This window comes from Carettochelys insculpta, chromosome 4 (genome assembly GCF_033958435.1).
Source record: "Carettochelys insculpta isolate YL-2023 chromosome 4, ASM3395843v1, whole genome shotgun sequence".
Classification (NCBI taxonomy): Eukaryota; Metazoa; Chordata; order Testudines; family Carettochelyidae; genus Carettochelys; species Carettochelys insculpta.
Window position 1 is genome coordinate 20154187 of NC_134140.1, and position 14685 is coordinate 20168871.

The 14685-nt window shown below is 40.7% G+C and overlaps 1 protein-coding gene across 7 annotated transcripts in view; it reads left to right on the forward strand.

The window, feature by feature from the left end:
• Positions 1-14685, forward strand: part of HTT (huntingtin) — a 168339-nt gene that overhangs the window by 32229 nt on the left and 121425 nt on the right. For 3 of the 7 annotated variants that reach the window (XR_012645326.1, XM_074992396.1, XM_074992397.1), the window contains exons 10-14: positions 5098-5178; positions 6379-6890; positions 9350-9473; positions 9754-9872; positions 11696-11807. Coding sequence is in view for 6 of the 7 variants with exons in the window: in XM_074992396.1 (XP_074848497.1) it covers positions 5098-5178; positions 6379-6890; positions 9350-9473; positions 9754-9872; positions 11696-11807 (948 nt within the window). In the remaining variant the exon portion in view is untranslated. The remainder of the gene's footprint in view (positions 1-5097; positions 5179-6378; positions 6891-9349; positions 9474-9753; positions 9873-11695; positions 11808-14685) is intronic. The other 4 variants (XM_074992401.1, XM_074992398.1, XM_074992399.1 and 1 more) reach the window with 2 other exon arrangements.

Consider the following 14685-nt stretch of genomic DNA (forward strand, 5'->3'; position numbering starts at 1 on the left):
ACTATAACCTTCATTTGATTTTTATCACATCTTAGACATCATGGGTGTGTCTACACTAGCCGGCTACTTCGAAGTAGCCAGCACAATGCTGAAATAGCACGCGTTGCGTCTACATGTGCCATTTCAACATTGAAATCAACGTTAGGTGGTGAGATGTCGAAATTGCTATTCCTGTACGAAAATGGGAATAGCGCCCTACTTTGATATTCAGTGCCGAAGTAGGGTATGTGTAGGCGATCTGCGTCCTGCTACTTTGAAATAGAAGAGTCCTCCATGGCGGCAATCAGCTGAGTGGTTGAGACGCTGTCCAGCCCCTGCGGGGCTCTGTGGTCGCGCGCAGCAGCCTTTAAAGCATCACGGACCTGGATTTCCTGTGGCAGGAAGCTGAGAGCGTGCAGGCAGCAGCACGTGCATATGCTAGCCCTGCACGACCTCTGGAGGCCCCGAACCATCACCCATGGCATCGAGCCAGCCCCCAGAGTGCCCCGGCCATATCTGCCAGTTCTCCCGGCCCGCAGCCAGCCACGCTGGGGACCGCACACGAGCGGGGGAGGGGGGTGGGAACGGGACCTGTACCCGCACCTGCCAGTGGATTGCACCCCTCTACACCCACCCCAGACTGATGGGCTTATGGCTGAGCCATCTGCTGGTCCCCCATTTGTATACAGTTGTCCCCCTTGTGCATAGTTGTCCCCCTTGTATATAAAAACAAAAAGCAGTCAAGTAGCACTTTAAAGACTAGCAAAATAGTTTATTAGGTGAGCTTTCGTGGGACAGACCCACTTCTTCAGACCAGAACAGACTCAATATTTAAGGCACAGAGAACCAAAAACAGTAAGCGAGGACGACAAATCAGAAAAAGATAATCAAGATGAGCAAATCAGAGAGTGGAGGGGTGGTGGGGGGGGAAGATCAAGAATTAGATTGAGTTAAGTATGCAGACGAGCCCCTATAGTGACTCAAAGTTCACATCCCGATTTAAACCATGTGTTAATGTTCCGAATTTGAATATAAATGTCAATTCGTCCGCTTCCTTTTCTACAAAAGAGCGATAATTTCTTTTCAGTAACGCACATACCTTGAGGCCATTGACAGAATGGCCCATTCCATTAAAATGTTGACTAACTGGTTTGTGGATCTGGAGTGTTTTAATGTCTGTTTTGTGCCCGTTGACCCTTTGTCTAAGGGAGTTAGAAGTCTGTCCAATATACACCAGGAGAAGTAAAAAAACAAATCGACAGGGCCAGACGCATACCCAGAAACCAGCTAATCCAAGATCAGCCCAAAAAAGCCAAGAACAGAACACCACTGGTCATCACTTACAGCCCCCAACTCAGACCACTGCAACGAATTATTAAAGACCTACAACCTATTCTTAATCAGGATGCTACACTCCAGAAGACCCTGGGTGACATGCCTGTTCTCTCCTACAGACAACCTCCCAACCTCATGAGGATCCTTACTAACAGCCACAGTCTATACCCCAGAAACACCAGTCCTGGAACCTTTCCCTGCAACAAAGCCCGCTGCCAGCTTTGTCCACATCTTCTCTGGAAATACCATCACTGGACCTAACCAGGTTACTCACAGAATCACGGGCACTTTCTCATGCTCCTCTACTAACATCATATATGCCATCATGGGTCAACAATTCCCAGGTGGTTTGTATATTGGACAGACTACTAACTCCCTGAGAGAGAGAGAGAGAGTGTGAGTGTGTACGCTCCATGTTTCTTTCTGCAGCAGCTCCTTTCAGCGTTCCCTGTTGCTGCTTAGACATTGAACGTTGACGGCAGCAGCCCCGGAAGATGTGTGGATGATACGCATTGAAGTAGCCTATTTCGATGTTGCTACTTCGGTGTAGTGTCCTAGTATAGATATAGCCCTTGTCGTTGCGTAATGTAATAGTCCTTCCTGTTAGAAATGAAATGAGCCAATATTATAGTTTACATGTGTAGGCTAAGACATTGAGGTTAGAAGGGACTACCATGGTCTTGTTTGGTGTCTTGTACATTGCAGGCCCCAGAACCTTTACCCACCCATTCCTGAAATAGACCCTAGCCTCTGGCTGAGTTATTGAAGTTCTCAAATCATGCTTAGAGAATTGAAGTTACGGAGAATTCACCATTTACCCCAGTTTAAACCTGAAAGTTACCTATGTCTCATACTTCAGAGGAAGGTGAAAAGCCTCTCAAGGTCTCTGCTAATCTCTCCTGTGGGGAAAATTTCTTCCTGACCCCAAATATGAGTCAGGCTCTGACTCTGTGAGCAAGATCAATCGGACAGATACCTGGGAAAGACTTCTATGTGTTAACTCAGTAACTTAGTGTACTGTCTGGAGCCACTGGGAATTTAATACTGGCTGTTGCTGACAGTCCCATCGTACTTTTTCCTTATTTGTACACTTGATTTACCTAACATGGTGCTATGGATAAATATGGTTCTGCTTCTTCATATTGTCAGAGCTATATGTGGTTTTGTCCTTCACATGAAAAATACAAAACCAACAATAAGTGCAAATGATTGTGTTTTAATGCTGCCTTGTGGTTGCAGCATTAAAAAATTGGAAATGCAGACCAGATTTCTCTGTCACATGTTGGATTTTGTATTACTGGTTTGTCATTGTACATACGTAGTTTGGTATGTGTTGTGTTGTGTGAGTTGCTGATACTATTATGAAAATATGAACTCTTGTTTTCTGGGCCTTTTAAATGTATTATATTGTTTCATTAGGTGGGATTTTGCATCTTAATGTGAGCTGTATGTACTCTTTTTAAAAAAAAATTTTGTAATCCTGGTTGTCTCCATTGTGGCATTTATTATGCTGCTGTATTAGACGCAAATCTTGTATCCCCCACATGCTTTTGAACTTATTGAGTATGATTAGCATTCAGACGTGAACTTCCTGTGGCCTTTAAGCTTACTCTTGGGGTGGAGACTCCAATGTCAGTATCCCTTCTTAGGTATGAAGCCCTGCAGCTGAGCTACCCTGGTCAATCCCCAGATGAGCATGGACCTCCTGAGTCTCATCAGTAGCTAATGCATGCCTTATCCAGAGCTCCGTCCTTGTGGATGCTCTGGATTACTGCTTCACCCTTTTGGGATTTCTCGAAAATTTAAAGCTAGTAAAAAAGAGACTTTGCAGAGTTAGTCTAAGACACACACAGATTTTACTTCTTGGTTAGATGTGTACTTTGAGTGCTTTGTTTTTTATATCTATATTGGTGTGTGCATGTTGGTAAAAGGTTCGTAGTGTGGATGCAGGTTGTACCAGCAAAAGTGTACCTTTATTGGAATAACTGAACCTGCGCCAAGGGTTTTTGATAGCAAACTTGTCAGAGGTCATACTTTACACCCTGACTAACATAGCTATGCTAGAAACAGTCTGTGCAGACCTGATTATTGACCAAGCACAAGAGGTATACAGATCTGTGCAAAAATATCAGACACCTACCTGTGAGCCCCTCTGGTCACATTCAGCATCTTCCAGTGATTCTAGAATTCTTCTGCAACTCTTTTATTCCTGCTTAGTCTTGTCTTCTAGTTTTGATATGTTAACTCATTGCTAGAGACTCCCTCCTTTAACAGCAATACTCTCCCTGTCCTTTCCCTGGAGCATTTCTGCCCTGTAAATTCTGTATGGACTGCAGCCTCAAAGCCTCAGTCTATTACTGGGGATAAGAGACATTAGCAAGCCAAAGATTTTTGGCTGGTAGGTTCTAATATCCTGATAAATAGACACATTCATGGCCATGTAAAATTTGTGGTGGACTATGAAAATCTGGCTTCCCCCTGTGAAACCTGTGCTTTTTTGTTGATGTATTTTTTAGGCTGGATGATGATGATGATTAATGATGATAATGGAGGCCCACATATGCTCCACTAGGAGCCCACAGAAGTCATCATCATCATCCAGCTTTCACAGGGGAGATGAGGGTCTCTGTTTTGGGGGTCCTGACACAAAAGTGAGTTTCAAGAGAGTCACAAGGTTACTTTAGGGCAGTTGTGGTATTTCTACCCTTATCTTCTAAGCTGCTTTCAGAACTGGGCAGTTCATTTTTTAAGGTAATGCCTGGCCAGCAGCAGTTAAGAAGAAAGGTTGGGCACTACAGTATCATGGTGGCATGGTATGGTACTGCCACCGTTTTTTCTGAACTACTGCTAGCTGTGGCTGTTCCTTCAGAGCTAGGGTCCCAGGCAGTGGCCACTGCTCTCTGGCTGCTTAATTCTGAAGGCAGTGCCACTGTCAGGAGCAGTGCAGAAAGTAAGGGTGGCAACACTGCATCTCCCCATAATTTGTACATGTCTCTTCCAACTCCTGTTTTGGTCAAGACCCTTACAATTACATCACTGTGAAATGTTACATGTAAATAACTTAATGAAACTTACTGATTGTTAAAATCCCATGACTGTGAAATTGACCAAAGCAGACAATGAATGCTGGAGGCCTCTACTGATAAGTCAAGAGTGTTCTGTTGCAGCTGCTTCTTAATGTTTGCTGTGTTTGAGAGACACCTAGATCTTCTCCCTTTAGAACACGAGCACAGTGAATGGTATCACTCAGGATATAAGAATATAGAGAATACATTAAAGACTGGAATCATAAAATCACAGGTTTACAAACTCTCAGAAAACCTGATTATTTTTTCAGTTCAAAGATAGTTAATTTATGTGAGAAGGTAGACATTTTTTCCTCTGACTTTTCATGTATGCAGTGTTGTAGTCCGTGTTTGGTATCAGGATGTTAGATCAGGTAAGAGAGGTAATATCTTTAACTAGTCCAACCTCTGTGGTGAGAGAGAGAAGCTTTCAAACTAAAGGTTGTTTTCAAGGCCGAGAAATATACCCAAGTGTGTCACAGCTAAGTACAAAGTGGAACCAGATTGTGTGGCTCTTTTCTATCTTGTTTTTAGTTACGACACTTAGGTACGTTTCCTGGCCCCAAAGAAGAACTTTCTCTCTCTCCAACAGAAGTTGTGCAAATAAAGATACTACATCATCTACCTTTTGTTCTTTTGTAAAAATCATTTAGGTTGTTTCCAGGGCATAGAACATTTTTAACAAACTTAAAAATATCACTACTGTATCATTTGCCAGGTAAAATACTTCTAGGAGAAGAAGAAGGCTTGGAGGATGACCCTGAAACACGGTCAGAAGTCAGCACTGCAAGTTTTTCAGGTAGGATTGCTTTCTTTTCAGCATTGAATTTTAGCTTCTCTGTAACCTGTTTAGCAGGTCAGCCTTGAATAGTATAAAAGTGTCTGTCCTTAAACTATGATTGTATGTAGCCTTGGGACATTCCATTTTTAGTCAATTATATTTTATTTACCTTTTACCATTTATCCGTTCTTAAAGAAGCATGGAAATTGATAAAAATCTAATTCAGCTGGTTAGGGAATATGTTATGTTGAGGATTAAAAATAAAACAGGATACAGGCATTTAGTGAAGCATCATGTATTGAACAGAGTCATTATTTAAAAAAAAAAAAACTTGGAGGGATAAAATTAAATATCTAGCAAGAGGTGACAGTAAGTACTACACTTATTTCTGAATAGTCCTGCCATTTTTTAATCTCCATAAAATTAACTTTTTTCCTATTTAAAAATATTTCTGTTAACTTGTGCTGTGTTAAGACATAAAAACGGGGAAAAGGCTATCCTATATACAATGTGCTGTCAAATGCACAAATTAAGCAAACTTAAACCCCCATAGATTTCTCCCGCCTCCCCAATCTTTCAGACATGCTAATCCCAGTGTTTCTTGCGACAGTAAATACACTTTCCCAGTGTTTCTATTGTCACACAATTTCCCTTTAAAATATTTGCCTACCTTCTAATAGTCCTCATTTTAGTCACTTGCAAGTGTTTCTTGCGATTACTTAAAATATTTTTTAAATTGCTGTTTGCTTGTTCTCCTTCACAATCATAGTAATAGAATCTGAGACATAATATTTTAAAGTAGAAGGAGCATACTGCTTAGAAACCTAGCTTCCTCAGACTTGTATCCAAATTTGCATACTACTTTTTGAGCTTTAAAATCCTGCCTATGGCATCTTAACACACAGTTTAACAAAGATGGCTCTAGAACTGTAGCTTTCAAATGCAGAAGGACTGTAATCATGGGCTGGGTACAGTCTTCATAGAAGACAAAATGAAAAGTTAAGAAGGCTGTACTATACATAAGTGGCTTATAGGCATTTAACTCCCTTGCACTATTTTATAGCTTCATCCATAAGTCCTTTCTAAACCTTTTCCCTTAATCCACTTTTATATCAGGGTGCAAACTTGACTTGATTGTTACTCTTCTTTTCCTTAAAACGTATATAGCTAAGATTTTCTTCATTGATGACTTTGGGTTGAAAATTTTTTTTGTTTCAGCCTCTATAAAGAGTGAGATAACCAGCGAATTAGTCTCTTCTTCAGGAGTATCAACAGCTGGATCAATAGTAAGTTCCTCAGCTGATCCGGCAGGACATGATATCATCACTGAGCAGCCACGGTCACAGCATACTTTGCAGTCGGACTCGGTAGACCTGACCAGTTGTGATTTGGCCAGCACAGCTACTGAAGGGGAAGAGGATGATGTGCTTAGTCGGAGCTCCAGCCAAATCAGCACTGTCCAGTCAGATCCCATTATGGACTTGAATGATGGCACGCAGGCTTCTTCGCCAATTAGTGATAGCTCTCAGACTACCACAGAAGGTCCAGATTCAGCTGTGACCCCTTCGGACAGTTCTGAAATTGTAAGTGTGCAACGGGCAGAGCGGGTATCCCAGTCTTCTACTGAGGGGCCCGACATATCTCAGAGCTCCTCCATGGAGGGTCCAGACTTGGACACATCTACTTGTTCATCTTCTACTTTTCCGTCCTCAGCTAGTAACACCGAAAAGGTCAGCAGCTCATAGCTTTAACTGAGAGCTTGACCTCATTTTAACCCTTTCACTGCAGCTTTAAAATGAATTACTATTTATAAAATTTGTCTGTTGAACATAGGAGCACTTGACTGACTATATATCTATATCTATGTATATATGTATATAAAACATATAAAAAACAAACTATAAAGTTACTTTTCTCACTGAAAGAATGAAAATGTTAAAGGGCTTCATGATAAATTTTCTGAATAACACATGCTTCTGTTTTGATAGCATATTACCCCTTACAGCTAATTAAACTTTAAGCCTTCAGTTTAAAAGGACTAGTGAAAGTGTTAAAGGGTGAACCTTTGATTTGGAATAATAGTTAAGCACCTCTCAAGTCTGAGTGTGTTTCAGCTTCATGCTTTCAAGTTGCATGTTCTTTTACTCATTGCTTGTGCTTTGCTACTTGGAAATCAAGTTTTCAAACCTCTTGTTTAAATGCTTTTGGAATTTATCTGAGCAGTGCGTAACTGCATATGTGCCACATATTGATTCTTTAATGCTTAAGTCAGTCATTTATTCAGTAGTGAATTCTACAGATCTTTCAGCATGACCATCTCTTTTTGGTCAAGAGGTTGTGCTTAAAATAAGGACAATTCAACAGATGCTAAGTGGGGGGTGGTGTGTGTTGTTTTTTTTTTTTTTAAGGTTGTTTTTCCAGAGATTTGGGCAAAGGACCCAATCAGATGCAAATATTTAGCTTGTTAGCCTTGAATTCAGGCTTCCTAAAGTATTGTCAGTGTTGGATCTAAAAACACTTTAATTCATTGACGATAAACAACCTGTGGTGTTACTGAACTGGTGTTCACAGTAGATAATAAAAATCTTCGTAATAGGATTGTCCTCGTTCCTTTCTTGCATGATTTCAATAGTGAAATAATGAGCATTTTTGATGTTTAAATGGCCCTCATCAAGTTTCAAAGTGAACACTGTATTCAGGAGAATTGGTGAGTTCACACCTCCCCTAAAACTATTGCTTCCAGTTGTCTGCATATTTGGGCTGATACTACTGCTTTGGTTAGACTTGACCAGAGAATTAATGTATAAATCTTGAATCTTTGTAGGCAAATAAGGAGAGATGTTAGACTAAACTATACACGATAGGATTTGGAGATCAAAATAAATGACGGATTGAAAATTCTGAAAGTCACACTATATGCTCATGTGAGCAAGGCTTGCTTTTTTATGTTAAATTTGTTATTTTGGGGCGGTGGGCTTTTTCTCCTTTTTCTTTCTTTTATGGAGCTTTCTGCCATATGAAATTGAAGAACCCTATCCTGTTTTCTTGATGTAATTTTAATTTGGTCTGTTAGAAATTTTAAAGGCTTTCAGACTTGTTTCAAATTTGTAGGCTACTTTTTATTTATGTTGTGTAGAGTTTTGATGTTGCAAGGATGTTGAAGGGCGTTTCTAGCTATTTTGTTCTTGGAACAAGAGGTGAGGTGTTGCTTTGTCCTTCTGCATGCTACTTTAATTTTTTAACTCTGGGATTTGCTTTATGTGGAAGAGGACCGTTTTAGGTTCTTTTAATATTTTAAAGGTAAATATTATTAAATGAGAGATTTGTTCTATAATTATATGGTTCAAACTTAGACTTTTATAAATTAAAGATGAGATTTTTCTATAGTTATTTCCTGGCCAATGCATGATAGTAATGTTGAAGGTGGCTGACTTGCTCAGCATACTGTTTATTTGTGTAGTATAGTTTGCACAACTAGATTTTTTTGACAGTTAATTGATATCTACCTTCATTTTAATGATTTACATGTCACCTTATAGCCAAGATATTAACAGGTGTTTTCTGATGTTAACAGGCACTTTGAAATGGTTTTTCGTACATTTTGGTGGTGGTGTCTTTATATTAATTAAATAAGCAGCAGGCCTTTAACATTAGTATAAGTGGGTTTTTTTGGTGTGTTTTTTTTTTTTTTTTAAAAAAAAAAAAAAAAAAAGCTCCTTTCCACTGAACTTTGAGTTAGAATGAAGGGAAACATTGAGTTAGTTTTTTGAAGAAGCCCACCCGTGTGGGTTTGGCGCCCAGTGGGATTACAGCTAGACTGCTACATCTGACTTCACTAGTAGATTTGGCAGGTTGCTCCTTAAAAGGAAATGTTTAAGGTTGATAGTAGATGGGATGGAAGTTCAATTTGCACTGCAACAATGAGAAAGTCCAAAGCTTTAGTACACAGAGGTAGGCTATAGTCATTCCAGGTGGTGGGTGAACCAGGCCTGTCAGCTACTGAGATCACAATTCGACCTTCAAAAATTAGCACTCTGAGAAGTGTGGGGCCAACACATAGCTGCTTGTTCATGCTAACATGTGCCTGACTTTGGAAGTAGTTCTGTATTACTAACATTGCATGTTTGTACATCTGATTAGTGCACTCAAAGTTAGTCTAGTATAAAAGTCCACTCTTTGCATATCTTAGGTTCTCGAAGGTACTGAAAGCCAGTATTCTGGAATGCAGATTGGACAACTGCAAGATGAGGAAGATGAAACTGCAAATGTTCTCCATGATGAATCCTCAGATCCTTTCAGAAATGCTTCCCTTGGTATGTTGAGAAATAGAAAAAAATCAAGTACAAAAATAGTATCATCTTGCATCTGATTTCCAGCAAGACTTGGTTACGTATTTTATGTCTACCAGAAACAAATGTAAAAGCATTCTGGTGAAAGTATAAAATGAATTTTTCATTTCTTTAACAAATCATTTCCTGGTTAGTTTTAGGCTACTTTTTTAGCTGTCTGGTAGTAAACTTCAGTTTTCTATGTGATCTTCATTTAAACTTAATTTATATCTTAAATAATGTGCTATGTTTTGTTTTCCTGAAGCTCTTCAGCAACCTCACTTATTGAAAAACATGAGCCATAGCAGGCAGCCTTCTGACAGCAGTGTAGATAGATTCATGGCAAAAGAAGAAGCAGTAGAATCTGGAGATCATGAAAGTAAGGTAAGACAAATTCTCACACTCAAGATGAATTTTTAACTTAGGTGTTTGTTAAATTTTCAAAATAAGCACACATGAAACAGGGCTATTTGACTTCTGCATTATAAGCAGAAACTATACTAGTATGTACAATACCAGGCATACTTAACAGTGTATAAATCCTAGATTTAAAAAAAAAAAAGTACATTCTGTTCATCAGTATTCTAACTTGTAATTTAAACTGTCTAGATCGCATAAATACACTATTTTGACAATGACAAAAGACTTACTTACTGACTAAAGACTTACTGTTGGCAAACATAAATAGACAAGTCCTGTGATTTTAAGGGTGTCAAAAATGTAGAGAGAGAACAAATATTTCTTTGAATTTGATGAGGAAAGGGACATGTAATGAATTTATAATCTACTTGAGTATCATTGAGCTGATGATCACCTGAGATAAACAAATACAACAAAGAACTTAAAATGAGCTGAAGCTGAATGCAATGAGTTTATATGAAAAAAAATAATTTCAATCCTCATTCTCTGTCAGCTTATTTAAGTTAAGACAAATTTGGCAACTTTCGGAGGGATGTTACTGCTGAGTTGGGTTTCCAAATTGTTTTCAGAGAGCATAAATCCATAACGGAAGGAGCCTCATGGACAATCTTTCATCAGACCACAAGTCTAGATAAATAAAAATCTGTCAAGTGTCAGTTTTCATTGTAAAATTGAAATAATTCTTCTGCTGGTGGTGGCATCTTTGCAAAAATCTTAGGTTTTGTGGCATTGCCACAGAAGATGTATATAATGTGCTCCTGATTTGTTACCAGGGAGCCCAGATTTGTGTGATTTAAAACCCCAGAGTTTTGTGACTTAAAAACTCATACCATGTGTTGTTTTTTCCACATTTAAACTAAAATGCTTTGTTTTAGTTTTCATAGACAATGGCCGTGTCTACACTAGCCAAAAACTTGGAAATGGTCATTTCGAAGTTTACTAATGAAGCGCTGACATACGTATTCAGCGCCTCATTAGCATGCGGGCCGCCACGGTGCTTCGAAATTGACACAGCTCGCCACCACGCGGTTCGTCCCGACGGGGCTCCTTTTCGAAAGGACCCCGGCTACTTCAAAGTCCCCTTATTCCCATCTGCTCATAGGAATAAGTGGACTTTGAAACGGCCATTTCGAAGTTTACTAATGAAGCGCTGAAATACATATTCAGCGCCTCATTAGCATGCGGGTGGCTGCGGCGCTTCGAAATTGACGCAGCTCGCCACCACGCGGTTCGTCCCGACGGGGCTCCTTTTCAAAAGGACCCCGGCTACTTCAAAGTCCACTTATTCCTATGAGCAGATGGGAATGAGGGGACTTTGAAGTAGCAGGGGTCCTTTTGAAAAGGAGCCCCGTCGGGACGAACCTCGTCAATTTCGAAGCGCCGCGGCCGCCCGCATGCTAATGAGGCACTGAATATGTATTTCAGTGCTTCATTAGTAAACTTTGAAAAGGCCATTTGCGTGGCAATTTCGAAGTTTTTGGCTAGTGTAGATGTAGCCAATATGTATAGATATCAGTTGGACACAATGTTTTATTGTTGTGTGCAGTTTTTAAGCTGACAGCCCAAGCCCCAGCCTTTGTCCTGCTTACGCTAATTTTTGATTATCTGAACTGGTCCTGGTCACAATTAAATAGGATGATCAGGGTTCTGCTTCACCATGGCAAATAGATTTCTAGGTTTCTTTTTTATTACTTAGTATTTCTAAATTGTGTTTCCTTTTATAATTTTGAATGTAAACTTACCTTAATAGCATATATAAGGCCTGTGATTTCCTTATTGTGTAACAGCCTTCCAGAATAAAGGGAGATATAGGCCACTACACAGATGGAAGTTCTGCTCCTCTGGTTCACTGTGTTCGTCTTCTGTCTGCTTCTTTTCTGCTTACTGGGGAGAAAAGTGGTAAGTTGTCAAAAACAATGTTGGTGTATCGTCTGCTTCAATAAACAAAACCAAGTTTGATCACTTGGTCTAGTTGTTTGGCAGTTTTGCTTTGAGTTTTTTTGGGTTTTTTTTTTCCTTGCATGACAGTACTTAAAAGTAGGAAAACAGATTGTAAAGAGCTGTAAAAATTTGTAGCTTATGTCATAATTGCTGAAGTTAGTTTTGACCTACTCATTCCTGATGAAATTATTGTAAACTTGTTAGGCAAATATTAAATTATAAAAAAGTATTTTAAGAGATGTTTTTTAAATGGCAGAAGAGCCAAATAATTTTTAAACTCCCTTAGGATGGCAGTGTTCTATTTGTAATCCACATAGAGCTGTCAGGTCACATGATTATGCCAACAGCTCATACTTTTTACCAGTGACTTACATGGATATTCAGGTTTTGTATATCGTATTTAAGCCTGGGATATCTGTAACAGCAACTAGAAACAAGGAGATGAAGCTTCTTAGGACTACTGATACATAAGAGGAGAAAAATTTTTTTTCATCTTTGTATTGGAGCTATCAGCAGTAGTGGAATTGTCTGCTGTTAGCGAAGCCGGCAGTTGGAAGGAAGGAAGGAAGGACTACTTACAATGGGGGGGCAGTCTTTTGGGTTGGGGGCCACTGACCCAGAGAAAAATCGTTGGGGGCCATAGAAAAGTGAGAAACAAAAAAAACCCACAAAATCCTCACTGAGACACCCTAGTCCCCTCATGCTCCAGCACCCTGAGCAGGAGGATGGAGAAAGGGGTTCAGGGCTTCCTCAGGCCATATAAACTCTTTTGGGGGTCTGGGGTGGAACCATAATGAAGGTACTCAGCGTTAAGTGTGTAGGAGGTGGGCTGCTGGGGAGCAAGTGTGGGGTCTTGCGGGAGCAGGCTGGGGGTGGGGGATCGGGATGGAAGGTCAGGTGCGTAAATGGGCCGGGGGCAGCATGGGGCGGGGGGGGCGTTTAGTAGAGGAATGGCGGTGAGAGGTCTGGGCAGGAGGGAGAGTGGAGGAACAGGCTGAGGGAGGAGGTCTGGGGCGGAAGGAATGTACAGGAGCAGGTGGGGGGTTCTGAGCAGTAGGAGGGGTGGGGGTGGGCTGTGGGTGGGAGCGGGAGTTTTTACGTCTGCATGTTGCTGCCACCCTCTCCCCCTGGCTGGGGAAATGTCTGTATTAGTAAAACAGGTTTATATTTCATATTTCTAACTTAAAATACAGGCCTCATACATGCACACAAATGGAATATACACGTTCAGCAGATTATAACTTTGAAATGATATCTTATGAGAAGTATTTTGCATGGAGCTTTTTTCAGTTATGCACATTTAATATTCAAAGCATATTTCCATAAAGCATATGGATATCCTTGTGACACAGCTATACTACTGTCATCTGTCCCCCTTCCTCAGTGCCTTTGGTGCACAGGGGCATCAGGCTCTGCACTTTCTAGTCTTTCCCCTCTCTCCCCCCCAGCACTTTAGGACTGCTTCAAACTGCTGATTCATACTCCTCCCTGTTGCTCCCTGTCCCTCCAAGAGCAGGAATGCCACAAATCAGCTGTTCGTGGCAGTTGAAGCTCTGGGAGGAAGGGCAAGGAGCAGGGCTGAAAGGGAGGGGAAGACGACAGTGCAGGGATCTAGTGCCCCTGTGCCCAAGAGGTGCATGAGAGGGGGGGGCCACAGGTAGAACCCCTTTGGGCCACAGGTTGCCCACCACTGCCGTAGTACCTAGGAGCCAGGTATGGACCAGGCCTTCATTGTATTGGGTGCTGTACTAACTCAGAACAAAGTGGCAGTCCCTGCCCCAGTGAACTTATGTACTAAGTAAATGACAAGAGATACCTGATGGATACATAATTGCAAGTACTAAAAAAACAGAGATAAAACTTGTCAGACTGACATGTAGTTTTCTCTGTGCAAAAGTGGCCGCTGATAAATGTAACTTAAGGTTTTTGTAGACATCACAGCAGAAGGGCATTCTAAGGGGGCATATGAAGATGGGCAGTGAGGTGGCTTTGCCAATGCTTATGGGAGGCAACTGCCAAGTTTGCAGGGTAACTTGGGAGAAAGCCTAGCGCAGCTTGTTTGAAAACTTAAGTGAACAGCAAAGACTGGCATCATGATCAGACTGAAAGTGAGCATTGATAACACAGTATCAAGTGAGAGCTATATACATAGTGTATATGTGGATCGTGGAAGGGCCTTGAAAGTGAATTAAAATAGAGTTGTTTGAGGTGGAGAAGAGATCCAAAGATGGGTAACGAGATCAAAGCTAGCAGTTCAGGAAAATAGATGCATTCTGAATGGATATGGGTGGGCCAAGTTTACATTTATCAAGGCCAGAGATGAGAAGAGAGCTTTGGCTAATATTTTAGCTACAAGGGTGGATAAGAGAGGCCATGTTTTAGAGAAGTTGTGCAGAAAAAATTAGCAGTAGTTAAATTAGTGCTGCTGGGAGGGCCCAAAGAGAGATGGTGCCCGGATTACAGGGTTGGTTGAAGAGTTTTTCATTTTTCTGCCTTTAGTAAAAAACTTGCATATTTCTTAATTTCCTGTACAAATTAACACAGTTCAGATAATCTAAAATACTGTATTTTGAATTGAGTTATTTTGCCTTTGGAAATTCCAGGGAAATGTTTTCAAAAACAGGATGCCTGTCTCTTCCTTTTACATAGATTTCGTTTGCTTTTGCAAGTGTGGATAGCTGTAGTTTTAAAACTTAGATAGGATAGCTACATTAGGACAGGGTGGGGAACCAATGGCCAGCCGCAGCTTTATCCAGCCTGCAAAGGTTGGGGCTCATACTCCACAGCGGGGCAAGCAGATGCTTGTGCTCCAGCCCCACAGGGCAGTGCCAAGCAT